This window comes from Amblyraja radiata, chromosome 8, assembly GCF_010909765.2.
Source record: "Amblyraja radiata isolate CabotCenter1 chromosome 8, sAmbRad1.1.pri, whole genome shotgun sequence".
NCBI lineage: Eukaryota > Metazoa > Chordata > Chondrichthyes > Rajiformes > Rajidae > Amblyraja > Amblyraja radiata.
In genome coordinates, this window is record NC_045963.1 from 40844366 (window position 1) to 40871400 (window position 27035).

The window sequence follows — 27035 nt, forward strand, 5'->3', positions numbered from 1 at the left end:
CTCACTGATGTACAGCAGTTGACACCAAGAGCAGCGGATGCAATAGATAAGGTTGGAGGAGGTGCAGGTGAACCTCTGCCTCACCTGGAAAGACTGCTTGGGTCCTTGCATGGAGTCGAGGGGGGAGGTAAAGCAACAAGTATAGCATTTCCTGCGGTTGCAAGGGAAAGTACCGGGGAGGGGGTGTTTTGGGTGGAAAGGAAAGAATTGACCAGGTAGTTACGGAGGGAGCGGTCTCTGCGGAAAGCCGTTGGAGGTGGCGAGGGAGGACCTGCAAATGCTAGACAGACACAAAGGCAGCTGTAGTAATATGGCGGGTCAGGCAGCATCTTTGGAAAAAACGAGATATATGAAATGTAAAATAAATATGTGAAGATCATGAGGGGAATAGAGAGGGTAATTGCAGTCTTTTACCGATAGTAGGGGACTACAGGTTGCTGTTAACGTTGCTGTTGCCCATGTCCCGGGAGGATGCAGATGTGCGACTGGCTGAGGTGGGACAGTTTACAGCTGGTAGGAAGCTCCTGTCAATCATCGCCCGCAATCGGCGTGGGCGGGAACAGAGTAGAGCCCGGAGAGCTGGAGATGATTGGCATGAGGCCCGAGCCTCCACCAATCACCTCACGCAGAGCAGTGTGGGAGCGGGACCACTCGGGGGCGGGGCAGTATCTGATTCAGCCAATCAGCTCACGCAGAGTAGGATGGGGCGTGACCACGCATGCGGCGTAGCCAATCGGATCGTTGGGATGAGGATGGGTCAGGAGCAGGCTGCTGTCGCTGACCAATGGCGAGGCGGGATGATGTCCGTGCGGGCCAGTCCTGGAGACCCCGCGAGGCGAGGCGGGGCGAAGGAGCGCGTGCGGGGCTAAGGCGGAGCGCTGGGGCTGCGGGAGCCGCGTACTGCAGCCGCCATTTTGTGGAGCTCAGCGCCAGCGGAGGGGGGCCGAGTGGGCAGCGCGGCCGCAAGCCCGGAGCCAGGTCAGCGTCTCTACCGGCGTCCCGCTCATGCCCGGAGCCGCGGCGCCGCGGGCCGGGCTGAGAGAGGAAGAAGAGGGGAGGAATGGCTTAGGGGTTGGGTTAGGTTGCGTGGGGGGGGGGGGGGGGGTAACAGCGCGAAACTCGAGGCATGTCAGGGCGCAGTGCTAGGCCGCGGGCCCGGCCTGCAGCCCCGGGCCACTGTCCGGATGATTGCAGCGTGGTCCGGCCTCTAGGCCAGGCGAGTCCCGGCGCTGGAGGAGGGGTCGGGCTGCGCCTGGACCCGGAGCCCTGGCCGGTATCCTGTCACCTGGTCGGACCTGGCGTGGGCCCGGGGCCGCAGCACCATGTAACGTAGGGCGGGAAGGTCCGGCTTCCTTCCCGGCCGGGTCAAGGGGCTGCGGACAGGGCCGGCCGGTTGGGGTTAGGGGGGGGGGGACCTCGGGGCGGGGTGTTGCGGGCCAGGGTGGGCCGGGCTGGAGGGAGGGGTAGGGGATGTTGGTGGGAGGCCGGTGAGCGCCGTCAGACCGGTATGGTGTAGCTGGCAGCCCGCTGCGGCGCCCCCACGTGTTCTGACTCGCCTCTTCTATGTCTGTGTGTGTACACGTGTACAGATGACTACTGAAGCAATGGCTACCGAGCAAATGAATGGCAATGGAATAGAGGAATCCATAGAAACGTCCACTGCCCTCGTTCGGTCTGAACACTACCAGACACTACTCACCGCCGGCTTACCGCGAAAGGTAGCGGATAAACTAGATGACATTTATTTAGCAGGTATGGATTGCAGACTATCAAAGGTATTTCATGTATTACCAGGTAACGTGTCCTCTTGATGATTACCTCTGCTCTCAGTGTTTTACCATTGAGCTGAGGGTGATTTGCAATTGCACTCTGTTCTTCATTAATTTTAATACTGTCCTCAATCTTAGTGTAGTTGGAACATCTCACACAAGAAATTTTAAAAATCATGTCCATATTGCTGCTTTTTCATCAGGAGTAAGGAAAGTCATGCCCCCAACATGAGAAATATGTGTCTAGTTATAGACAGATCTGTATTAAATACTAATCTGAGCCAGATAAATTGTTCTAGTATGTCCAGTCTTGTACGCACCTGGTCTACGCCTGAAGCACAAACGGTTTAGTTAGATGAAAAGTTGAAAATTCACCACGTGGCCTGATAATGCAGCTTTTAAATTACAGTGCAAAGCAATGTAAACCATATTTTGGTTCCTCATTTTGTCAGCTGAATAGTCAGGGCCAGGGATATAGCTGAGTCATGATCACAATCCTCAGTTGGGGAAAAAAGGCAGGGGGGGATGATCATGTCTGCTGTGATCCCTGTCTGTGTTCTGTGCCTGCTGTTAAAAGCTTAATCTCACAACGTGATCACTGGCCAGAATTGCGGCAAAAATAATTGTGAATGTCATTCCAGTAGAAAGAAAAGCTGAGCATTAATTTTATATTAACTGGTAGCTATTTTTTGCAATGCCACTCCTATTTGAGTAATTTTTAGTGCTCTTACGCTCAGTGCCAAAAAGTCACCAATATATTCAGTGCCACAGATTGATGTGGAGGCCAAGTCATTGGTGACGGGTTATGGGGAGAAGGCAGGAAAATGGGGTTGAGTGGGAAAGATAGATTGGCCATGATTGAATGACAGAGTAGATTCGGTTGGCTGAATGGTTTAATTCTGCCTGCATGGCTTATGAACATATCACCCAGAGAACTCCTTACTGCTACTGGTGATCTGAGCTTTTAAATCTTTACTTTTCCGGCACATCTTAAGTTTTTAAATGTCAGAATCGACAAGAGTATTTAAGTAATACAAGGTTTAAAAGATCCAAAACACAGCGTTAGTGATTTTCTGTGGGGGTGGAGTGCTGATTGTTCTTGCAACACCATATAATGCTCACATATGTCCTGCCTCAGATTCCTGTCAGTATTCTGTGACCACTTGAAAAAGATTAATTTCACAAAATGAGTGTTGGCTGATGAGACAGCAATCCCTAACAGCAGTCTTAATTCAAGTGATTTTTCTCAAAGTTGACCTATCCCTATCCTCATCTGCCTCACCTGAAGCCCACCGAACTAGAGCCCATACAAAAACCATTTGAAGCAATTTTGTCCTTTGGTCAAATAGGGCTACAGTCTCCTGATTCTCATTAAAGATAGACACAAAACGCTGAAGTTACTCAGCAGGTCAGCTGAGCATCTCTGGAGAAAAGGAATAGGTGACGTTTAGGGTTGAGACCATCTTCAGATGATTCTCATGTTTTGCGTTTCCAACTTCATGTCTCAGTAAGTTCGTTAGACTCCTCCCATTCTGGGGTTTTGGAAACGCCTTGCTACTTATTTTTCTGCATTTAAGATTATTGTTCTGACTTCCATGACAAAATTGGTTGTGCATGAATAGTGCCTTGTGTTGCTCTTTGTCTAATTATGCTTGGTGTAATGATATGCAGCACATTGGAGCACAAGGTTTGTTTCTACTGCAATATTTGCATTCTTGTGCCTTGGCCCGTGTAAATATCTTGCTTTGGGCTGCGATTCAGAATCAGGCCTTTAGTACATTTGATCCAGTTGCTACGGTCACTCGGTGCAAGCAACTGGATTTGTTAATGGAGCAAACATTTAAGCTAGGTGAATTCCGGTGGCAGAGAGAGCTCAGTAGCTTTTTGACTGTTACTAGGGATGTTGGATTTGGGAGCTTACTATGTCTTTTATTCCAACACGATTAGCATTGTTTTACTGTGGGTAGTATCTGTGAAGAAAGGCTAAATACCGTCACAGCAAATGATCAGTAAATGTCAGTTTTCATTTGAAACTGGAATATAGCAGGGCTAGGTCATTCGGCCCTTAAATAATACTTTGCCAATCTGTATAATCAAGGATGATCCTGTATTTCAATACCATATTCCCACTATTCTTAAATACTTAGTCTTCATAGCTTTCAGTGGAAGAGAATTCCAGAGCTTACTATGAAGTAATTTCTCCTAAACGTAGAGTTGAAGGTGTCATTTTGCATACCGAGATTGCCACCCCTCCACCCAGAGGAATCAAGTTGGATACTAGCCTGTCCAGTCGTCAGACTTTTTAATGTTTTGTCAAGATTTTCTCATTCTGAAGCCTGAGTGAATACAGGCCTATTTCACCCAATCACTCAACGGCAATTGTCATCCCAGGAATCAGTTTGATGACATTTTACACTACCCCAAGTACATAATTTATATGTTTGGAGACCCACATTGGACATAGTAATAATAATAATGGATGGGATTTGTATAACGCCTTTCTAATACTCAAGGCGCTTTACATCGCATTATTCATTCACTCCTCAGTCACACTCGGTGGTGGTAAACTACTACTGTAGCCACAGCTGCCCTGGGGCAGATTGACGGAAGCGTGGCTGCCAATCTGCGCCTACGGCCCCTCCGACCACCACCAATCACTCACACACATTCACACACAGGCAAAGGTGGGTGAAGTGTCTTGCCCAAGGACACAACGACAGTATGCACTCCAAGCGGGATTCGAACCGGCTACCTTCCGGTTGCCAGCCGAGCACTTAGCCCATTGTGCCATCAAAGTGGTCCTATATAATTGTAACAAGGCATTCTTGCTCCTGTAGTTATATCCTCCTGCAATGATGGTCAGTGTATCCTTTGCCTTACAATACACCACAAGAAACTGATCAGTGTATTCTTCATTATAGGTCTTGTGGCGATAAAAATATTTTTAGCGAGTATATATTTCAAACACAGCTGACAATCTCAGAATATGCAGCAATATCTACTTAAGGTGAACAAAGTTGAACTGTGATTATAAGAGGATATTACTAAACTACATCTCTTTTCTGTAGGCTTAGTGTCTCATAGTGATTTAGATGAAAGAGCACTTGATGCTTTGAGGGAGTTCAATGAAGACGGTGCATTGTCGGTGCTACAGCAATTTAAGGAAAGTGATCTTTCGCACGTTCAGGTAATTTAATCGCCAACAAATCTGGATGATGGTGAAATTAAAATTGTATAGATGTTAATGCAATTGTACATTTTCTAGGGAGGTTTTTGGAGATGCAATATGGAAACAGCCACCAAGACCACGCTGACCATTGATTATGTGTTCAAACTAGTTCTATATTATCCAACTTTTGCACCCACTCCCTACACACTAGGAACAATTTACAGAGACCAATTAACCTACCAACACGCACGTCTTTGGAATGTAGGAGGGAGCCCACGTGGTCACAGGGAGAATGTGCAGACACCACACGGTCAGAATTGAACTTGGGTCTCTGGCATTATGATGCAACAGCTCTACCACCATGCTGCCCTGTTGTGTAAAATAATCTGATCTTTTTAGGGGGTAAAACAGTATTGCATTCAACTTTGTTTATCTCGGATGATGGCTCACATTTTCAGAGGCAATAATGCTTTGTAGCCACAAAACTGTTTCTCAAAAGTAATTTATTCATTTTTGAAACGATAGTTTTTTTTTGTTCAATGTAAAAAAAATGGCAGCCAATATTATCAAAGACCCACATCACGGCCATGACTTTATTTCGCACCTACCATTGGGAAGGTACAGGAGCATGAAAACTAACTTCCAGGTTCAGGAATAGAAATGTAGAAAATAGCTGCAGGAGTAGGCCATTCGACCCCTCGAGCCAGTCAATATGATCATGGCTGATCATCCAAAATCAGTACCCCATTCCTGCTTTTTCTCCCCCATATCCCTTGATTCCGTTAGCCCTAAGAGATAAATCTAACTTTTGAAAACATCCAGTGAATTGGCCTCCACTGCCTTCTGTGGCAGAGAATTCCACAGATTCACAACTCTCTGGGTGAAAATGTTATTCCTCATCTCAGTCCTAAATGGCCTACCCCTTATTCCTAAAGTGTGACCCCTGGTTCTGGACTCTCCCAACATGGAGAACATTTTTCCTGCATCTTGCCTGTCCAATCCCTTAAGATTCCCTCATAGAATATGTTTCTATAAGATTCCATCTCATCCTCCTAAATTCCAGTGAATTCAAGCAGTCTTTCATCATATGTCCATAACCTATGCTGCACTACGATAATAGCAAGAATGTACTTCCTCAATATTAGGAGACCAAAACTGCACACAATACTGTGGGTGTGGTCTCACCAGAGCCCTGTACACTGCAGTAGGACATCCTTGCTCCTAAACTCAAACTCCCTCGCAGTGATGGCCAACATTAGCTTTCTTCACTGCCTGCTGTACCTGCATGCTTACTTTCAGTGACTGATGTGCAAGGAATAGCTTCTTAGCAACCATCAGTCTTTTGAACTCCATGTAACACTAACCTCAACTTCTTTGGACTGTACTTGGTTATACGACGAGCCTCTTTTTGTAGCGTTATGGTTATAATTTATTGAATAAAATTATATATATATATAATCTATTTGCGCTCATGGGGCCCGTTCATGTGAGTAAGAATTTATTGTACTGTTGCCAGTACATATGACGATTAAACACTTTTGATCTGGTTGTTCGGCATTATTTCAGTTTCACAGCAAGATCGTAGATTGTTTCAATATTATTTATTACTAGTCATTGAGTGCCAGCAACTCTTTATTGACCAAAAATAACATTTCTGAGAGGACATCTGGATGATCCTTTATTGTTAGTTGTTGATGTATTATAATGAATAATTTCAAATTCCATGAGTTGAAAAATGACTGTTTTTAGTTTTTGGAAGGTAAATCTTGCATGCGAGTTTGAGAAAAAATATCTTAAGGGCTTTGGTTTAATTTATTGATTTTTTTTCCCCCCTGAAGAATAAAAGTGCCTTTCTATGTGGTGTAATGAAGACCTACAGACAGAGAGAAAAGCAAGGATCTAAGGTGACAGATGCTAATAAAGGACCTGACGAGACAAAAATAAAGGTAAGGATCCAACATTAACAATGGGCATAGTATTTGTTCGCTCAATTATTTTTAATATTTTTGCATTTCCCTGTTTAGAAAGTGCTGCTTTTAGCGCTATTATGGTTTTGGGGGGGGAGACAGCCATCTTTGTTTTGGAGACTGCTGATTTTCAGAGGTGCTGAAAATTATCCACTACCTTTGGTGCCTCAGTAGACTCATCTCATTATACAAAGACATTTTGACGTTTGCAAAAAAAGATTGTTGGGAGACAGTGAGGCTAAAAAGATTTTCTTGGCTATGAGCGCTGTCGGGCATTGCTATGGTCAGACTGTTGGATTAAGTTGGCTAATGTAGATCGGGACATTTTAGTGAAAAACATTGCTTGTCTGGTCCTTTCAAATGTAAAGCAGGATGATCAATTGTTAAGAAGCATTTTGACTGCCTTTATTCATGACGATCCAAAGTCTTCGTAAGTAGATAAATGCTGCTAGATACTTGGAGCAAATGGTTTGTCTCAATTGCCCATTCGGGGGATTGTACCAAATTATTCCTTCCAAATCAACAGCCTGTTAAAGATTAGCCTCATTTTTGTTGTCTTTAATGGGGTGTAAAAGGTTTCTGCAACTATCATTAAGTTTCTTAATTGCAATTGATGAGTTACGATGGCTATGCTTGTTTGTGTTTACTTAGGCTCTCTTAGAAAGGACAGGCTATACGCTTGATGTTACCACAGGGCAGCGGAAGTACGGTGGTCCCCCGCCTGATGCTGTGCATTCGGGTCCTCAACCTAACAGTGGTACTGAGGTGAGTTTGTGTTTATTGTTAGTGATAATGTTCCTGTCATAGGAGGAGAAATACACCATTCGGCCCATTGAGTCTACTCCGCCATTCAATCATGACTGATCTATCTTTCCCTCTCAAGCCCATTCTCCTGCCTTCTCCCCATAACTCTTACCAATCTTCTCTGTCAATCTCTGCCTTAAAAATGCCCAATAACTTGGCCTCTATAGCCGTCTGTAGCAATAAATTCCAAAGATTCATCACCCTCTGACTAGAGAAATTCCTCATCTCCTTTCTAACGGTATGTCCTTTTATTCTGAGGCTATATCCTCTGGGTCCCAGACCCTTCCACTAGTGGAAACATCCTCTCCACACCCACTCTATAACGCATGGGGTTTGAAGAAATTAATAATAAATGTAATTTAGGATGAGTTCTTAAATGTGGCTGGTTGGGCGAATTTGAATTGGCCCATTGGTTATTTCAGTCATTAGTAGAAGTTAAAATGCTAATTTTTGTTTTAGAACATCCCACTGATAGTTGATGTAGAGAAACATTTCTACCAATTCCTTGACCATGAAAGTTCATGTCGTTTCATATTTGATTTTTTTTAATCAGTCCAATTTTGTCGTAGATATTTGTAGGAAAAATACCAAGGGATCTTTTTGAAGATGAACTTGTTCCCCTTTTTGAAAAAGCTGGGCCAATTTGGGATTTGCGTCTGATGATGGATCCTTTAACTGGCTTAAATCGAGGGTATGCTTTCGTCACATTTTGCTCCAAGGATTCAGCGCAGGAGGCTGTCAAATTGGTAAGATTTTGCAATTGTTACATATACTATAATCTATTCCTTTAATTGGGATTCATAAACTGACTCAGTTGTCCAATTTTCAGTGCGATAACCATGAAATTCGGCCCGGTAAACACATTGGTGTTTGCATTTCTGTGGCAAACAACAGACTTTTCGTGGGATCCATTCCAAAAAGCAAGACAAAAGAACAAATAATGGAAGAATTTGGAAAAGTTACAGGTAAAATTGCCCTGTCTTCATTCTGTTGGTCTAGTTTACGCATACTGTTAATTATGTACTCGTGTGTGGTAGTGACAATGGTACAGTTTTCACTGTGGTTTGAAGTTGGAAGGAGCAGGTCAACAGGTTGTTGAGTTCATTTGATAGTTCCACTGCAAATAACTTAATTTCCGAAGCTCTTAATTTGCATTTTAGACTGAAGAAGTTTAGTAAGTTCCCATGTCTTCTGCTGTTTTGACAGTTTGTAAAATTTTGGGATTGCAAATGAAGCTACGTTTTATGGAATTACCAGTCGTTTGGGTTGCCTGTTTGTTCCTGTTAACCACTTGTATTCATTCTGTCAAGGAAGATGCAATTCAAGATGTAGCTAGATTTGGGATTGACATAAGTTTTTGAAATATGGTACTATAGATACGCATGCTTAGTATGTCCCATTTTCACTGATAACTATAAGATAAGCTTGCTCATTCTATCCGTTAATAGTGCTAGTCAATTATTGTCTTATCCAGAATTGTAAAATGTTGGCTTTGCTCCCCTCAATCTCCAGCATTCCAGAGAAAACAATCCCAAGTCAGTCCAAACTCTCCCTACATCTAATGCCGCCATCATTCTGGTAAACCTCCTCCCAAAGCCGCCATGTCCTGTAATGCACACGATACTCCAAATGCAGATTTACTAAAGTCCTATGAAGCTACGTCATCACTTCCTGACTCTTCATTGTCCCGACCTATGAGCCTTTGCCGCCTTTACCACTTTATCTACTTGTGTTGCCACTTTCAGGGAGCTGTGGACTTGGATTCCCTCTGTTCATCGATGCTGTTGAGGGTTTTGCTATTAACTATATACTTTCCCATTACATTTAGTCTCCCACAACACCTCACACTTGCTTGGATTGAACTCCATCTGCCGTTTCTCCACCCATACACTTAGCTGATCTACATCCTGCTGTATACTTTGACAGCCATATCTGTATAAATTGTGCGCAATTCCACCAAACTTACTAACCAACTAATCTACATTTACATCCAAGTCATTTATATCTATCTCTCGGGCAAGAGGTCTCAGTACATCCATGAGGAACACCACAGACAAATAGCCAGAAATACTGTCTTCCACCACAACCCATTGTCTTCTGTGGGTCGGCCAGTTCCGGCAACATCCTCATAAATCTTCTCTGTGACCAAAACTACACAATACTCCAAATGTGGCCTCGCATCTGATCTTTCCTTTGTTTCAAAATTATCCAAATAATCTGCTTCCTTACTCTCTTGAGCAAGAGTTCCAAAGGCTCACAAATCGAGAGAGAGGAAAAGAAAAGAATTGCCTCATCTGGTGTGAGTGGCCCCAAGATTCATCTGTACATCAATACCGTTGGTCATGTCATTGATTCACTTAAGTTGTGAAAACTCTTTCACCCAGAGAGCTGTGAATCTGTGGAATTCTCTGCCTCAGAAGGCAGTGGAGGCCAATTCTCTGGATGCTTTCAAGAGAGTTAGATAGAGCTCTTAAAGATAGCGGAGTCAGGGGATATGGCGAGAAGGCTATGATCATATTGAATGGAGGTGCTGGCTCGAAGGGCCGAATGTCCTACTCCTGCACATATTGTCTATTGATTGTATAAGGATGTACATACCCTGGTTAATGTGTAAGAAAGAACTGCAGATGCTGGTTTAAATCGAAGGTGGACACAAATTGCTGGATTAGCCCAGCGGGTCAGGCAGCATCTCTGGAGAGAAGGAATGGGCAACGTTTCGGGTCAAGACCCGTAACATCTGAAGAAGGGTTTTGACTCGAAATGTCGCCCATTCCTTCTCCCCAGAGATGCTGCCTCGCCCGCTGAGTTACTTCAGCATTTTGTGTCTACCCTGGTTTATGCAATTTCCTGGCTGGGCGCTCAAGCTCCAGTCTACATAAGTTGTATGCTTCCTGAACGCTGGTGTCTTCCTTTCACTCTACATAGATCTGCCCTACATCACCTTGGGGCAAACCTTCCACTGACATCTAGATCATCTGTGTGGTCTTTCATTGAGGAGAACAGCTTCCTGCTGATCATAGATCTCTTCCCAGCACGTGACCGGTTGCACTCCCTGAAGTTGAATGTTTTCATAAGTCATAGACATTAGTCATAGGAGCAGAGTTAAGCCATTCGGCTCATCGAATCTACTCTGCCATTCAATCATGGCTCACCTATCTTTCCCTCTCAAACTCATTCTCCTACCTTCTCCCCATAACCCCTGACACACTAATTGACAGGTGCGCAGTGGAGTGGTAACGGTAACAGGAAAGAAGTAACTCAGAACAAAATATTGTTTTCGCAGCACAATGTCACGTTTAGCAATCCCTTCTGTGAACTATTGTCCTGATCAAGTTGTAGGATAATCAGCTTCTTTCTATTGCCTTGAGTCAGGGGAAACTTTGGGAATGTTGCTGTTATTGCACTTTTATTTCATGTATCTCAAAAAATGTTTAAGCTTTACATAACCTCTGAGAGGATCTGCGTTATCATTTAGGTAAATGTAGAGAGAGCAGTGGAATTTTTTTTTTAAATTTGCATTTTATTTTGCCAGAGGGGCTCACAGACGTGATATTGTATCATCAACCCGACGACAAGAAGAAGAATAGGGGTTTCTGCTTCTTGGAGTTTGAGGATCATAAATCTGCAGCCCAGGCAAGACGCAGGCTTATGAGTGGGAAAGTGAAGGTGTGGGGTAACGTTGTAACGGTGGAATGGGCAGACCCCATCGAGGATCCTGATCCAGAGGTCATGTCAAAGGTACTAATCGTTGAGAATTGTTTTAATTGTGACGTAGACTCAGTGGTGTTGTCTAATTTAAAATCCTTGCATTTGTTCACGCTATGAAAGTTGATAATTGTTGTAATCACTTCTGCCTCTAAATGGTGATTATAATAATAAAACTTTATTTCAGACACAGGTCCATATAACACATCATACAGTATAAGGAGATACAAAAAATACATTAAAAATTGCATATTAGCCTATAAGATATACAAGCTATTGCACCAATGCCATCTTAGCCTAGAAGTGAATCTGTAGCAGCTTTTCAGAGGGCTGACTAGGGCTTCAATTATGTGGTTCTCTGACTTGTCCAGGCGACACATAAAACTAAACATCAGCTGTCTTAAGAGTGCCTCACAGGTTGGCACTCTAGTGGACACAAACAATTGACTGGCACTATGCATTGTTCATGATTAATTCTATCAAATGTCTTGGACGCATCAATAAAACATAGGAATACAGATGAATTCAGGCTTGTGTACCTGAACACAATCTCTTTAAGAGCATAGATACACTGGTCAGTTCCACGTTTTCTTTTGAACCCAAACTGATTATCAGTAGTAAGGACATACATTTCTAGCTTTGTTAACAGTATTCTCTCCAGTACTTTAGACAAGATACTGGCTAATGCATTAGGTCGATAATTGTCAATACTGTTGAGCTTACCAGCCTTGTCTTTAAGCACAGGCACTAACATTACAGACATAATAGCATTTGGCAGGACACCATGAACCAGACAACCATTAAAGCACATGGAAAGCAAAGGGCAGAGCTTATAGCTGGCATATTTTAGATGTTCTGCAGTAATGCAGTCCATACCGCAGGCTTTGTTGTTATCCAACATGTTAATGGCATCATAGACATCTGCTGCCCTAACTATCATATCTGCTGAGAGATCAATATGTTCATGATTGATTCTAACTGGGTTACTTTTAACACAATTAAAAAGGTTACGGTAGTGCTCACGCCAAATCTCAGCTATTTTTTCTGGGCTACTAACACCTTCAATGTCAGACGGTAGGGGTGTTTTATTGTTATTCATTACTTTGACCTCTTTCCAGAAGTTAGTACGGTTGTTCTGTAGCTTTCTGGCAAGCGAGTCTGCTCTCATTGTGTTTTCATTTTTCTTAATAAAACGAAGTGCATACTTAACTCTAGCATTTGTGCATATTTTCTTATTGGGAACCCTGAATACACTTTCCTTCCCTTGATCCGGGACATTTTCTCAGACTGAATTCCATCGTGAAATCCCATTTAGATCCATGAGTCTCGGTCTTGTTCCAATTTGCTTTGCACTTGCCATGTATATGTAGTCGCTTCATTCAGTGGTGAGTGGCTCTTCAGTATCTTCAGCCAAGAGTGCCGTTACATAATCTCCTTTGGGTGTAACTTCAACAGTTGAAAAATGTGATGCTTTCAGGATAAAACTACCTATTTAAGTAGCATTCCCCATATTTGCCTAAATAACAAATTATCCCAATTCCCCCTTTATTTTACCAGCTCTCTAGCATGCACCATATAAAGATTGCATTTATGCAACCCTTTTAAAGGTACAAAATAGGTGACGTTTCTGGTCGGAACCCTTCTTCAGACCCCTTTGGTGGTAAACACTGCCCAGTCCATCATCGGCTCTGACCTCCCTACCATCGAGGCGATCTATCGCAGTTGCTGCCTCAAAAAGGCTGGCAGCATCATCATCCTGGCCACACACTCATCTCCCCGCTACCTTCAGGTAGAAGGTACAGGAGTCTGAAGACTGCAACGTCCAGGTTCAGGAATAGCTACTTCCCTACAGCCATCAGGCTATTACACTCAACTCGAACAAAACTCTGAACATTAATAGCCCATTAGCTGTTTATTTGCATTTTATTCATGTGTGTATATATTTATATAATGGTATATGGACACACTGATCTGTTCTGTATTCATGCCTACTATATTGTGTTGTGCTGAAGCAAAGCAAGAATTTCATTGTCCTATCTGGGACATATGACAATTAACTCTTGAATCTTTGGTGAGCCAGAATTATGATTAATTGGTTGAAATATACCGCATGGAAACTGGCCCACTGGGTCCATGCCATCCATCACCTGTTCGCACTAGTTCTGTTATCTCACGCATCCACTCCCCGCACATTCAGGACAATTTAGTCAGGCCAATTAATTTACAAAGCAAATATGCAAACTCCACACAGGCAGCACCCAAGGTCAGCGTTGAGCCTGGGTATCTGGCACTGAGATGCAGCACCTAAAAGATTATAAGTAAATTCACAGATAATGTCTGAAATTGCACGAATCAAGTCCTTGATAATGTTTACTTTTGGGCTGATGAGCTTTCATTTGCACCAATATACCACATATAGCATTTAATTGGCAATGTTCGCCCCAAAGTATCCACTATCAACATGAGGTTTGTCTCTTCCTCAAATGGTCATCACCTCATGCTGATCGGAGACTGGATATTTTGAGAACATTTCCTCTTGACAGCCCAAACCCCACGCAAGAGTGTGATGGACTGCGTGACAGTGTATTCTGACAGTATCCAGGACAAAGTGGCATTACATGGATTGCCTTAAACATGCACACACCATAACAGGGTGGAACTGTGGCACAGCGGTAGAGTTGCTGCCTTACAGCTCTGGAGAACCGGTTTCAATCCTGATCATGGGTGTTGTCTGTACGGGGTCTATACGTTCTCCCTGTGACCTCGTGGGGTTTCCCCGGATGCTACGGTTTGCTCCTACACCAAAGACATACAGGTTTGTAGGTTGATTGGCTTCAGTAAAAATAGTAAATTGTCTCTAGAGTGTAGGATAGCGCTAGTGTAAGGACCTGTTCCCGTTCTATATCTCTAAACTAAACTTTAAGGCGAACAATGTCAACCTGCCTCAGATTCTGAAACAGTGCTTCTGGTCTCAAGTAAGGTGTGCCTATGAATATCATCCTCATGTACTCACCCCATCTTAGATTTGAAACACATTGCCAGCACTTCATAGTTGCTTCAGATTCATGCGCTCTTTGCTGATTAGCACTGTGGGAATACCCACCCTCGCCTTTTGGACAATGGTTCAAGAATTCTGCTCATCTATCCCAAAGGCAACTAGCGATATTGGCCTTCCAAGCAGTGACCACATGATCGGAATAAACTATACAGCAGAAAATAAAAGTTGCATCCTAAAAGTGCCACGACATTTTTTTATGTGCCTCATGACTAACTTCCATCTTAGAGCATGTACTTGGCTACTGCAGTGTTGCTAGTTACTTGTTACTGTGTTTTTTTTACTGTTACTAATGCTGATCAATAGAATATTTTTCTTTGGATATAATTCATCTAAACATCTCATTTGCAGGTGAAGGTGCTGTTTGTTCGTAATTTGGCCAGTACAGTAACGGAAGAATTACTAGAAAAAACCTTCAGTCACTTTGGCAAACTGGAACGGGTGAAGAAACTCAAAGATTATGCTTTTGTTCACTTTGATGAAAGAGACGGCGCTGTAAAGGTAAAGATTCAGTAGAAAGCAGCATCGTGAAAGGTTGGACTGCTATATTCCATGCAGCTGTTTGACTGAGCTTGTTAATCTTTTTTAATTGCTTATTTCTGATAGTATATACATCTGTAAAGCAGTTTCATCCAATTGCACATTGCAGGCAATGAATGAAATGAATGGGAAGGACCTAGAAGGTGAAAATATTGAAATTGTTCTTGCTAAGCCACCGGACAAGAAGAAGAAGGAACGCCAGGCTCAGAGGCAAGCTGCTAGATCTCAGCTGTAAGTACATCTGATGGATCGGCTGTTCAATTGTAGCAGACAGTTTTTTGAAGAATTGTTTCAGTTAAAATGTAGTGGCTGTGGTAATGCCTGTAGTCTGCCTCAGATGGTCCAACGGTAAATCCTGTTGCCAGGTCAGAGGTTGGTTGGTGGTAGATCAGGAGCTGTTTTTAATGATTTACTTGCCAGCTTGTTGCAAGTGTGAATCCTTTCTGCACAAACCTGCACTTCAGCTGCTGGTTTTGCCTTTTGAAAATTGAAACACTAATTTTGCTCAGTCTAGCAAATACTTGTGGCCAGCAAGTGGAAGTACTCTGGTTATGAACTGGTATGATTTTTTAGCTTCAGTACAAAATGAAATTGTTATAAATTTACAGTTGAACTCCTCTGTCCTATTGAAGTTCGGGTGCACAAAAGAACACAAAGCTGAATTATTCTTCTATTGTGCTCTCAGTTAACTGTAGGAAAATGGAACCTTTCGCCTGTTTCATATTTACTGACTTTCCTTGTGCTAGATTTGATGTGCTTTAAATTGGCATTAATTTCAAATTAGGGGGAGGGGGTGTCATTCATACTCTCGAGACTTGTGCCATTTAGTTGGATCCTGGCTGATTCTGCCAATTCATTTGGCCCAGCTTTTCCCATGTGCCTTGCTGCATGGTAAACTGATGTGCAATAGCTAATCCATTAACCTGCCCTGTTGGCTGGAGCTTAGCGAGTAGAGAATCATCCTAAAACTATAATCCGTGGTGATAACACCCCCCCCCCCCCCCCCCCCCCCCCCCCCCAACTCTGCAATTATGGTAAATCTGCTATCAAGGCCCATTGCCATTACTAGAGATGCTGAATCCAAAGCTGAAAGTAGTTTTCACAACTGCAAGGCTATGTTTTATCTGAAGTGTCCCGTTCTCACTTCTATACCCTAACCCTCCTGAAATGATTACGCTTTGAGTTTTTTTTGTAAAGCATCATCGTGCCAAAGATTGATTACTACAGGAGATGTGTGGTTATCAATGTTACGCATTATGGTAGCTCTTGAATCCATGCTGGTAGTACTTGAAGGATAGTGAGAAATACAACTAAGTACATTTTGTCCCAACGGTGCCCTTAACCTTTTTGTCCAAGAAAAATAATTGAACTCCATCTGCCAGTTTCACCTGCTTGTTTAGTGTATCTTGTACATGTGAAACTGCCCTTATAAAGACATTTGATTTTCTTGATAGCAATTTATTATATTTGCGTAGTTAGATTTCCATACCTGCTGCATACCAGCTTAAGTACCATTCACTATCTGTATGAAATTTATGGTTATAATTTAGGAAGATATGAAGTTATGCCCTGTGCTTTTAATTTAAAATTTCTTGCCTTTTAATCATGCTTTCTACAAATCAAGTATCTTTTTAACTCCAGGTATGAGGATTACTATTACTACCCTCCACCCCGTATGCCCCCTCCAACACGAAACAGAAATCGTGGAGCCAGAGGAGGTTACAGTTATCCACTAGATTACTATAGTTATGAAGATTATTATGATTATTATGGCTACGATTACCATGATTATCGTGGAGGATATGAAGATCCATATTATGGTTATGATGATTATCAAACAACTGCTATAGGAAGAAGTGGCAGAAGTGGAAGAGGTGCAACTCCCATTCGAGGTCGTGGAGTTTCCCAACCACGAAGATCTGGATTCTCACAACGTGGTCAAATGGCAGGGAGAGGTGCTCGTGGTGCAAGAGGGGGTTCCCAGGCACAGCAGAGAGCCCGCGGGGTACGTGGTGTGAGGGGTGGCCGCGGTGGAAATTTAGGAGGCAAACGAAAATCTGATGGGTACAACCAGCCAGATTCGAAGCGGCACCAGACCAATAATCAAAACTGGGGCTCACAACCTATTGCTCAGCAACCGCTCCAAGGTGGTGATTATTCTGGTAACTATGGTTACAAATCTGAGAACGACCAGAAGTTTTATCAGGATACTTATGGGCAACAGTGGAAATAGACCACCAGGGTTCAGTAAAATGACTGACAGATTGTCTGTACTGACTTTAAAACACAGATTAGCTTTAAATCTGATTGGCTGCCGCTTGTTAATTGGTAACATCTGGCAAGAGACCCCAATGTGCAGATGCTTGAGAAAGAACTGCAGGTGCCGGAAAAATCGAAGGTAGACAAAAATGCTGGAGGAACTTAGCGGGTAAGGCAGCATCTATGGAGAGAAGGAATAGGCAACGTTTCGGGTCAAGTCCCTTCTTCAGCCCGAAGAAGGGTCTCGACCCAAAACGTTGCCTATTCCTTCTCCCCATTGATGCTGCATCACCTGCTGAGTTCCTTCAGCATTTTTGTCCAATGTGCAGATGTGTATACTTTAATTTTAAAAATCACTTGGACTTGACGGCACAATCTGCAATTGTTGCACTTGTCTGGGAATTTGGCTTTTTAATGCATTCCAGCTAGTTTAGCTGAAGTCAGACATAATTCACCATGATTTTGCCAAAAAAAAATATTTTGAAATCTGGCTTGCTACTGAACATATATTAAGCTTCAGTGTATATAAAACTGGTAGCTCTGGTATATGTGGCTTTAAAGTGCAACATTTTCAAATAGCTTGTTGCTTTTTTCCCCTCTAAATTTCTTGTATTTGAAGTACTGACAAAACTGTATGTTACTAATTTGCATTCCCAGAAGCAGGCAAGGCGACCTAAATATATATTTTTTATGTTGAAGCATTTCAAATTACTACCAGTTCTTGTTTTGGCTATTCCAGAAATGAGTTTGCCAAGTTTATTCTACTATTCTCCATCTACTGTTCATGTGTATGTCAATAAAATTTCAAAATTCTCAAACAACATGAATTTAACTAAATTCCGTTTTGTTCCATAAATTTTCCTTTGACAAATTATTCACTTTTACCAAAATTGATCCAAATTCTCCAATGAATTTCTAATGGAAAACCTTGGACAGGGTGGTATTAGAAGGAAGTACTAGAAATGTGTTGACATTTGCACAGATTATTTCATTATTGATATTGTGTATGTGAATGATATGTAACATTGAGACAAATCTTTAAGGCAGCATGTGATTCATCAATGGCTGTGTCTTGCAAAATAATTTGGGGTAATTAACAAAGACACATATCAATGAATGCATATGGGAATTAAGTTATCTTTGAGTTGCTGCCTTGCTGTTTTGACTTTAATCTGAATCTAACAAGCACTGATCTTTTATGCCACGAAAGTACTCTGCAGATGACACCAAATGGCACCTTAAACGTACTTGTTCTTTGTGGTTTGTTTCTTTTTTTTTGCAATTTTTAAAGATAAAATTAATTATTCCTCAGGATACATTTTTTAACTGTTCTCAAAATATTTCTAGAATACAAATCACAAAAAACAGCTGCTATTAATTTTCAGCACTAAATGCTTAGTGTATTCCTTGCCTAACCTCTAAATATGCTTTTTATATGTGCATTGTGAAATAACTGAAGTTTGTATAACCAATCTCAAATTTGTTCTCAAAATATAAAGTGACATATTTTGATAGAATTCTCTTTGGAAACGGGTGTGTACCATTTCTTACACGTATACTAAGAATAATGTTCTGAAATTTAAATTAACTTCAAACACAATTTATGCACAAATTTACGGAACCTATCCAAACAATTTTGTTTTACACTGGAAACTTAAATTGAATAATGTGTACATTTTTGGTGTGTATGTACATTAATATAAATAAGCATTGAAATTTGTTATTGAGGTTTTAAAATCTTGCAGCATGTATAAATGAAATGGTACGCTCAGTTTTTAAGAAGAACTCACCTGGGCTGTTCCAGTAGCTCAGTTTATTGTCTCTCAGAATTTAATATAAAATGCTGAAATGTTAAATTCTGGATTATTGGACCAGTAACATTAAAACCAGTAATATTTTCTCATCTAATTCAATTTTAGATGTTAATTTAATGGCTTCCTTTTGTTGCCTGGCTAGCAGGAAAACGAGGTCGAGGCCGGTCCTGACCTGTTTTGATGACGACTGACTTGCAGAGGTTACACTGGAAGCTGCTAAAGGAGATGATGGTAAGACTCCAGACCAGGACGCCAAATGGAGACCAGGAACGCCAAGGAAAAGAGCTTCAGATGTCAACATATATGGACTGTAATTTTTAAATTTTGTATAGCAAATTTACCTTTTTTTGTAATATACAGGGGTAGTGGTGGGTGATGACCATTGTTTTGTGTCAGATGGTTTCATAATGCAATATTCATACAATACCAGACTTGCGCAGAAAACTTAAAAACCATGTCCAAGCCATTGCATTCACGTCCAGCTGATTGTGGTTCTCGTGTTATTGCTCATCACTACCTCACTGCAGTTCGATAACTCATTATTCCTGAAGAGGACTGCTTGCAGATGGAAGTGTAATCACCAATATTTCAGGTAGTTGAGCATTCCAGATTGGTTCTTTTCTGAACCTAACTTTAAAAAAAGAGGGTTGTTATACACATCTCACTAACGGAGGAGTGAATTACCCTTTATGTACTGTATATATAGAGAACTGAACAAGAGCAAGGCTTGTTTTCCTATATTTGCCACAAAGAAAATCTGTTATATTTTATTGCTGGCTTAGTTTTTTGTTTTATTCAGCACCCTTATTATTTCTGGCCAAATTAGGGTGTTGGAAAATCATTAGTGGTACCCTATCTTTATTACAAATGACTGTAAACAAACCTTGCTCTTGTCTCTGAAACTGCTATCTTGCTTTTTCAGATACTATAGTTAACCTTAGGCTGTATGATAGTTGAAGGAGTTGTTACTCTAAGTACTGAAATGTTGGAAATTGGAAATTCGATGCGACAAAAAAATGTACAATTTAAAATAAAGTACAATATCCCTTTTGATAGTTTTGTATGGGCTAGTCTTACAATTTATGAAATTGCACATATCTTTGTGTTCTAATGAAGTTGATACAAATCAGGTTCACTAATCCACTTTGTTTGGATTTGATGTGTATACTCGTAAGTGAGCACACTTTTTGTTACAGTGCCCTGCTGACTCAGTGGCAATTTATTTTTGTAAAAGCCTTTCACGAATGTAATCTTTTGACCTAGAGGTTTTTCCAATTTATTTTCTCTGGTTCCTAAAGTCAGATAGTGTAGCCTCACAAATGCCAGTTATAAACAGGATAGGATGCTGATCTACAACTATAGAATGAATATAATTACACTTTTATTCCCCCAGGAAGTTTATCTGGTATAACATTAGAATATGGACTCTTGGTTGGTTAGATACTTTGAATAATGTGGAATAATGCTTTAGAAAAGGCTAAATGGTTTTTGAACATGAGTTAATAGCCAGCTTAAATTGGCGAAGATGCATAATTCATACAAAATTATCTTTGGGTAAATATCCTTGAGTTACTTTGTTTGTACCATCCTTTTGGGATGGGATGCTTGTGCTAACACTGCATTGATGCATTGTGGTTGATGAGTCAGACTTAGAAAAAGTGGCTATGGTTTTCAGCACCTGAGGATTAACCTAGTGCTATGGTGACTTGTTTTTGTTCCGAATTGAACATTGTTTGAGAGGATATTATATTCTAAACCTTAGACCATTTTAAAAACTGAGTATCGTAGTCGTTGAACCATGCAGAAATTTGTGCTTCATCTTTGTGCCATGGTGGTTTCATTTGGGGTTGATTGCAGCTGTGCATCAGGAATGGAAAATCAATAGGGCTCCTCTGGCATTCAAGTTCAAGTTCGGTTTATTGTCACTTAACCAATTAAGGTACAGTGAAATTCCCCTCTGAAATAGTTCTATAGTCAATTTCTGCCTTCACTGAGGTTTGTGAATATTTGTCATGTAGTGTACATGCTAAAGGATATGAGTAACTGTGCCTTGACCAGCAATTCATAGTTTCTGGAGAAATGGGGGAAAAGTTGGTTCGGATATTTAAGAAACATTTTTTTGTAGAAATGACGATATGAATGCTGAGGCATCAGATTTTAAAGTGAAAGATGGCTGTGTTTGCATCAGTGCTATTAAGATCTGCAAGGTTTCATGGTCTTTTGTGCCGATGCATTTTTATCCAGTACTCGTTCTGTGTTGGGATGTGAATGCTGCATTTCTGTCAATTGCTATAATCATGTAACACTGACACAGTAAATAAGAATAGCCTTGTAGTTTATTTTGCATTTGTAAATGTGCAAGGGACATGAGGATGAGTTACTACCTATACAATGGCATGGATGTGTTGTTCCGACCAGGGTTTGTGGAAAATTGTGGATCAGGGCCACGTAGATGAATGGGGCCAAGAAAATGGAACAAAGGTCTAGATTCTAGGTAAAATTCTGAACAGAAGACTAAGATACGTGAGAGGTTTTTTTTTCCTTTATTTTATTACAATTCAGATCTGCCTGTTAAAAAAGGGATATTGTAGTTTAAAGTCTACCCCAAAGTTTGCAAATAGATGATGAAAGGTTAAAATCTGGATGTGAATCAATAACACTCAAGGAGAAAACTACCTGATCAATCATTGCTTTCGTCCGTCTATGGAACTGGAGATGTTACTTGTCCTGAAAGGACCTTGCTGCCAAGTACAGCAAGAATTCATTGGCATTGACCATCATTGTTTCATTCCTGCAGATAAACATTGTTTTATACTGTAAGCTGGAGGTGAGTGTAACTTATTTTTGTAATAAAGATTTTGATTTTTAAATATGTTTTTCCAAATTGAGGTTTTCTTTGGTTGTCCCTGCGGTCATTTTATCTTTTAACAGAACAGGCATACTATTGGGGAAGAAAACTGTGGTCGAGTAACTCAGCGGGTCAGTCAGCATCTCTGGAGAATGTGGATAGGTGACGCTTCAGGTTGTGGCCCTTCAGACTGATTCCGCAGAGTTTGGGGCGGCGCAGTGGTAGAGTTGCTGCCTTAAAGCGCTAGAGACCTGGGTTCAAACCTGACTGGGTGCTGGCTGTGCAGTGTTTGTACATTCTGTTACCTTGTGGGTTTTCTCCGGGTTTTCCGGTTTCGTCCCACACTTCAAAAACGTGCAGGTTTGTAGGTTAACTGGCTTAGGTAACATTGTAAATTGTCCCTAGTGTGTAGGATAGTGCTAGTGTACGGGGTAATCAATGATCGGTGTAGTCTCGGTGAGAAGGGCCTGTTTCTGCGCTGTATCTCGAAGGTCTACTTCAACACTGATCCACCGAGTTACTCTCAACACATTTCTTTTTGTGAACCGCCATCTGCAGTTCCTTGTGTCTCCAAGCTAACAATACTCAGTGGCCTCTATCCATACAGTATCAAGTGGCATTGGTATTCATGGATGGTGTCAGTTTCTTATAGAAAGAAGACTTCTTTCATGGTCAGTGAATACTTTTTTCTTGCCCAAAGGACCTGTTAACCAGAATTCTTACGTGTGGTAATTTTAAAAAAAGGTTGTAAAATTGGTGCCATTGTAATGTTAGATATTTTGCTGACCAGATACCCTGTACATCCTTTCATTAGCAATCTGCTGGAGAGATTTGGTATCTATTTTTTCCCATTTTAAACTTGCACAATATTTCCATCACCCTAAATGTAAAAGTTATTGAATGTGGAAACAGACCCTTTGGCCCAACTTGCCCATGCCGACCTACATGTCCCATCTGCACTAGTCACGCCTGCTTGAGTTTGGCCCATATCCCTCTAAACCTACCCTATCTGTGTACCTGTCTAAACGTTTTTTAAACATTACGATAGTACCTGCCTCATCTACCTCCTCCGGCAGTACCTTCCATACTCCCACAGCCCTTTGTGTCTTAAAAAAAGGTTACCCCTCGGGTTCCCATTAAAACTTCCCTCCTCACCTTAAACGTATCCCCTCTTGTTCTCAATATCCCATACTCTGGGCAAAAGACTGCATTCCTTTCTATTCTTCTCACGATTTTTATACACCTCTATAAGATCACTTCTTATCCAAGGAATAAACTCCTAACGTGCTCAACCTGTCCTTGTGCCCAGGCTCTTGTCCTGGCAACATCTTTGTAGATCTCTGCATCCTTTCCAGCTTGACAACGTCTTTCCTTTAACATGGTGACCAAAAGTGAGCACAATACTTTAAATGTGGCCTCACCAACATCTTGAATAAATGCAACATGACTACCCCAACTTCTATACTATGACTGATGAACTTACCTGGTCTGTGATTCAGCTCATTGGATAATAAATGGGCTGCCAGATTTTATGAAACCTTTGGTAAGTCGACTTGTGATATTCCCAATGCCATTTAACTACACAGTTTGTGTACTGTGATGTTTTCTCTGAATTTCATTGATTCCAATTGTGGATTCTTTGTGAAATGGTAGACTTACTGTTCTAATAATTTAGAAAATTAGTGCCACCCTGCTGCCTGAATTCTCTTGAAGATTCTGGAACCCACTATGGTGGTACCAAAGAGGTTCAATGTGTATGCATTGGATATTTAATCAAGCTTTACTCATAATAATAGTTGACAAAAGCTGATGGTTGCATTGTCCGAATGGAAGGAAGAATGAATCAAAGGAAATAAAAGTGGGAGGAAATGTGGTAAATGGTAATGAGAATCAAAACCTCTAGTTACTTGAGCATTTTATACCTATCTTTGGTATAAACAGCACCTTTTTATTCCATTAGTTTTTACAGCATTGAACCTCTCATTTTTCATATAATCTTAAAGTAAAATCGATTTTTCTATCTACAAACTGGCCTGCTGGAAACACTCAGCAGGCCCGGCAACATATATGGAGAAACACAGTTAACCTTTCGGGTTAATCACAGAACGGTTTCTCATAATCATCTCTGGGTAATCTACAATCCAAATGCAAGAACATTGAGTTTGAGTTTAGTTTATCGTCACATGTACCGAGGTACAGTGAAAAGCTTTTGTGTGCTAACCATCAGCAGAAAGACTATACATGGCTACAATCGAGCTATCCAGTTTACAAATACATGATAAAGGAAATAACATGAAACCGAAGACCTCGATGAAAATCATCGTGGTCACGGTGAGAGCGTGTAAACTCTGACAGCCCTGCTCGATTGATGCAGTGGACTGCGGCCTGGAAGGAGGAGGCCACCAAGTCAGAAGTACCGGTGAAGACAATGGAAGCAATGGGCGAGGAGTAAGGACAGTAGGAGAGGGAACCCGTATCTGGCCTTTATGTTCAGCTGCGGGAGGCGGCCCTGGGATACAAAGTCGGATGAGAGAGGAAAGGCGACGGCTGGAGTCCCGCAACAGCATGGGCTTGTTTTGATCAGGCACCGCTCAAGAATTGGAGCGGGGGACTGGACTTGGCAAATGGTGCATCTTGCATGCGGGCTCAGTATACTAATTTCTGTATAGGGGGGTTGCACATAAGGTCACCGGGTCATAGGGCTTGACGCACGGAGCCGCAGACTCCATCTGGAGGACATCGCAGCTTCCGGTATATGTTAATACACAAAATGCGTACTTTCTACCTGTTAAAAACCGCCAAAATGGTGATTTTTTGCACTGTAAAAAATTGTGGAGCTCAGGGTAAACGTGAGAGACATGTACCCAACTTCAGAATTCCAAAAGTGAAGCTAAATGAAGGTAAAGAGAAGCGAGAGCTGAAGGGACAACAACAGCTAAAGCAAAGATCCTATAGCAAGAAAGTGCTTGGCAGACATTGGCCTTGCAGATATCGAAATAGAAAATATTGGGAATTATTGCGTTTGCTCACTGCATTTCATCAACAGCAAGGCATTACTTGTATTTTTTCTTGATTCCTTTGGTATCTAAAAAATCTGGCTGTAAAAGTTTTAAATCGCCCATGGTTCAGAAGTGGGTTTTTACATGCAAAAAGAAAACGCTTCTGAAGCTAAATTTATCATTTAAAAATATCTCCAGACTTATGAGTGGTGCGTGGAAAAGTAAGTCTTCTATCATTATGCTATTGAGATGTATATTTTGGCAAATAATAAAATGTCCTGACAGCTTAAATACCCACTCCCTTTCAATAGGATATTGTCAATTTGCTGAGGTTGATTATGTCCAATTAACAGCTATCAATTATGCCATTCATTGGCTTGCATCTGAGTTAATTGTAATTCAAAACCCACATATGGTTTGCGATTTTTTTTTTTAATGATAAATTTTGCTTCAGGGGCGTTTTCCTTTTGTATGTAAAAACCCACTTGAGAACCATGGGCAATTTAAAAATTTTACAGACAGATTTATCACTACTGAAACTCTTTAGATGCCAAAGGAATCAAGAAAAAACACAAATAATGCCTTACTGTTGATGAAATGCAGTGAGCACACGGCCAATGTTCACCAAGCACTTTGGCTCTTGTCCCTTCAGCTCTCGCTTCTATCTATCGTCATTTCTCCTCATTTTTGGAATTCTGAAGTAAGATAAATGTCTCATGCTTATCCCGATTTTCATAATTATTTACAGCGCAAAAAATGACAATTTTGGCGGGTTTTAATGGGCCCGCTATGCTGGAAACAATGGTCAGTGCTTACCTGCAGTTCATCGCGTGTACTCCTGTTGGCGTAGCTTAGCAACAGTACGTAGATATGTTACAAAACTTACCTTCAGCGGCGCTGCAGTTCTGTCACTGCCCGTGTGCGCGACGTTGGCGTCTTTGAGAGGGGGACGGGTTTAAAATGCCGTTTTATCCAGCCTGTTCAAATCGATCTTTGTCAGGCTGTTTAGTTGCTGAAGAAAAATTGCTCCGACATATGTTCTCTGAAGTTTTTTTAAAACTACGCTGGATAATTTAATAGCAGGAGTAAATTAAAAAGCGTCTTCTAAAGCCGTCAACGCTGACAACGGGACGGATTTCACGTACGGGACAAAGCAATGTACGCCGTTTATTTTTACATATAAACGTGCTTCTTAGGATGTCTTTAATCAAAATTTCACGTTGCGAAAAGGTGACGGGCCCCATACGAACCGGCAGTATTCCTGCCAATATGGGGTTTAAATTCACCGAAAACGCAACGTTCCACAGAATACCACTTGCAAGATGATTTAAATGGCCATTAATTTGCGGGAATTAAACACTAAATTCCTTCCATTTGGCCTATAAATTCATGACAATGAGATTTAAAAATCATGTTATATTGTGAATTCTTGTGTGAATGTTATTTGGACACATAGGCTATTTAAAAATGTTAACATTTTCTTAAGAAATGGATAGATGTTTAGATCTAGTAATTGAGTTTTGTAATTAGCTACAATTAGGTAACTAACTAATTATGTTTTAATTCCAGGTCATCCAAGTAAGATTGTTTCATATTTGTTTCAGAATGCTTCAATCTATAACAACTGAAACATTTATTCAATTCTCTTAATTTTTAAGAAAGTTATGGGCTTTTGACTGTCCTCGATCGCAGCTTTTGTGTTAAATCAATGGAAAAGCAATAGGGAACAATATGCTAATTTCAGAGTATGAAAATGGCCATAACTTTTTTAATACTGAAGATATGAAAGTGAATTAGGTGTCAAATTAAACTTATTTTTGTGCTTTATCTGATGGGATAAATTGCAGACTTGATTTTTTAAATCTAAAATTTTTGTAACCCGACTGCCGTGCAACCTCCCTATAGTTGCTTATCGGGTGTGTGGCAATACTCTACAGGACTGTAAGATGAAAAAATCACTGTGTGTTAGCACTTTGCACATGTGACCATAAAAGCACCTTTATTTCAATTGCAGTGCGATTTTAATGAACCTAGATCTGCTCTAAGATCTTTGACCAGGACTGGACGCTCGTTGGTTCCGTTTCCGCCTGGGCCGGGCGGCGGAAG

At 41.3% G+C, this 27035-nt stretch overlaps 1 protein-coding gene across 3 annotated transcripts; it reads left to right on the top strand.

Moving 5' to 3' along the window:
* The first annotated feature begins 830 nt into the window (after nucleotides 1–830).
* Nucleotides 831–21952, top strand: LOC116976100 (synaptotagmin binding cytoplasmic RNA interacting protein). Of its 3 annotated transcripts, none has more exons than XM_033025655.1 (12): nucleotides 831–978; nucleotides 1590–1752; nucleotides 4838–4956; nucleotides 6777–6884; nucleotides 7557–7670; nucleotides 8279–8455; nucleotides 8539–8674; nucleotides 11242–11447; nucleotides 14821–14970; nucleotides 15119–15240; nucleotides 16651–17014; nucleotides 19225–21952. In XM_033025655.1, exons 2-12 carry the CDS (start codon nucleotides 1590–1592, stop codon nucleotides 19261–19263), a joined length of 1698 nt encoding a protein of 565 aa, XP_032881546.1. In that variant the 5' UTR covers nucleotides 831–978; the 3' UTR covers nucleotides 19264–21952. The 3 variants fall into 3 exon arrangements, with proteins under 3 accessions (XP_032881546.1, XP_032881547.1, XP_032881544.1); XM_033025656.1 differs by having other exon boundaries at nucleotides 19228–21952; XM_033025653.1 differs by lacking the exon at nucleotides 19225–21952 and having other exon boundaries at nucleotides 16651–17449.
* Nucleotides 21953–27035: the final 5083 nt, after the last annotated feature.

Bases quoted from the DNA above. Each gene is read 5' to 3' on its own strand.
- LOC116976100 (XM_033025653.1), top strand. From the start codon at position 1,590: ATGACTACTGAAGCAATGGCTACCGAGCAAATGAATGGCAATGGAATA. The intron at 1,753-4,837 runs GTATGGATTGCA...TCTTTTCTGTAG, and splicing joins AGATGACATTTATTTAGCAG to GCTTAGTGTCTCATAGTGAT. The intron at 14,971-15,118 runs GTAAAGATTCAG...TGCACATTGCAG, and splicing joins AAAGAGACGGCGCTGTAAAG to GCAATGAATGAAATGAATGG.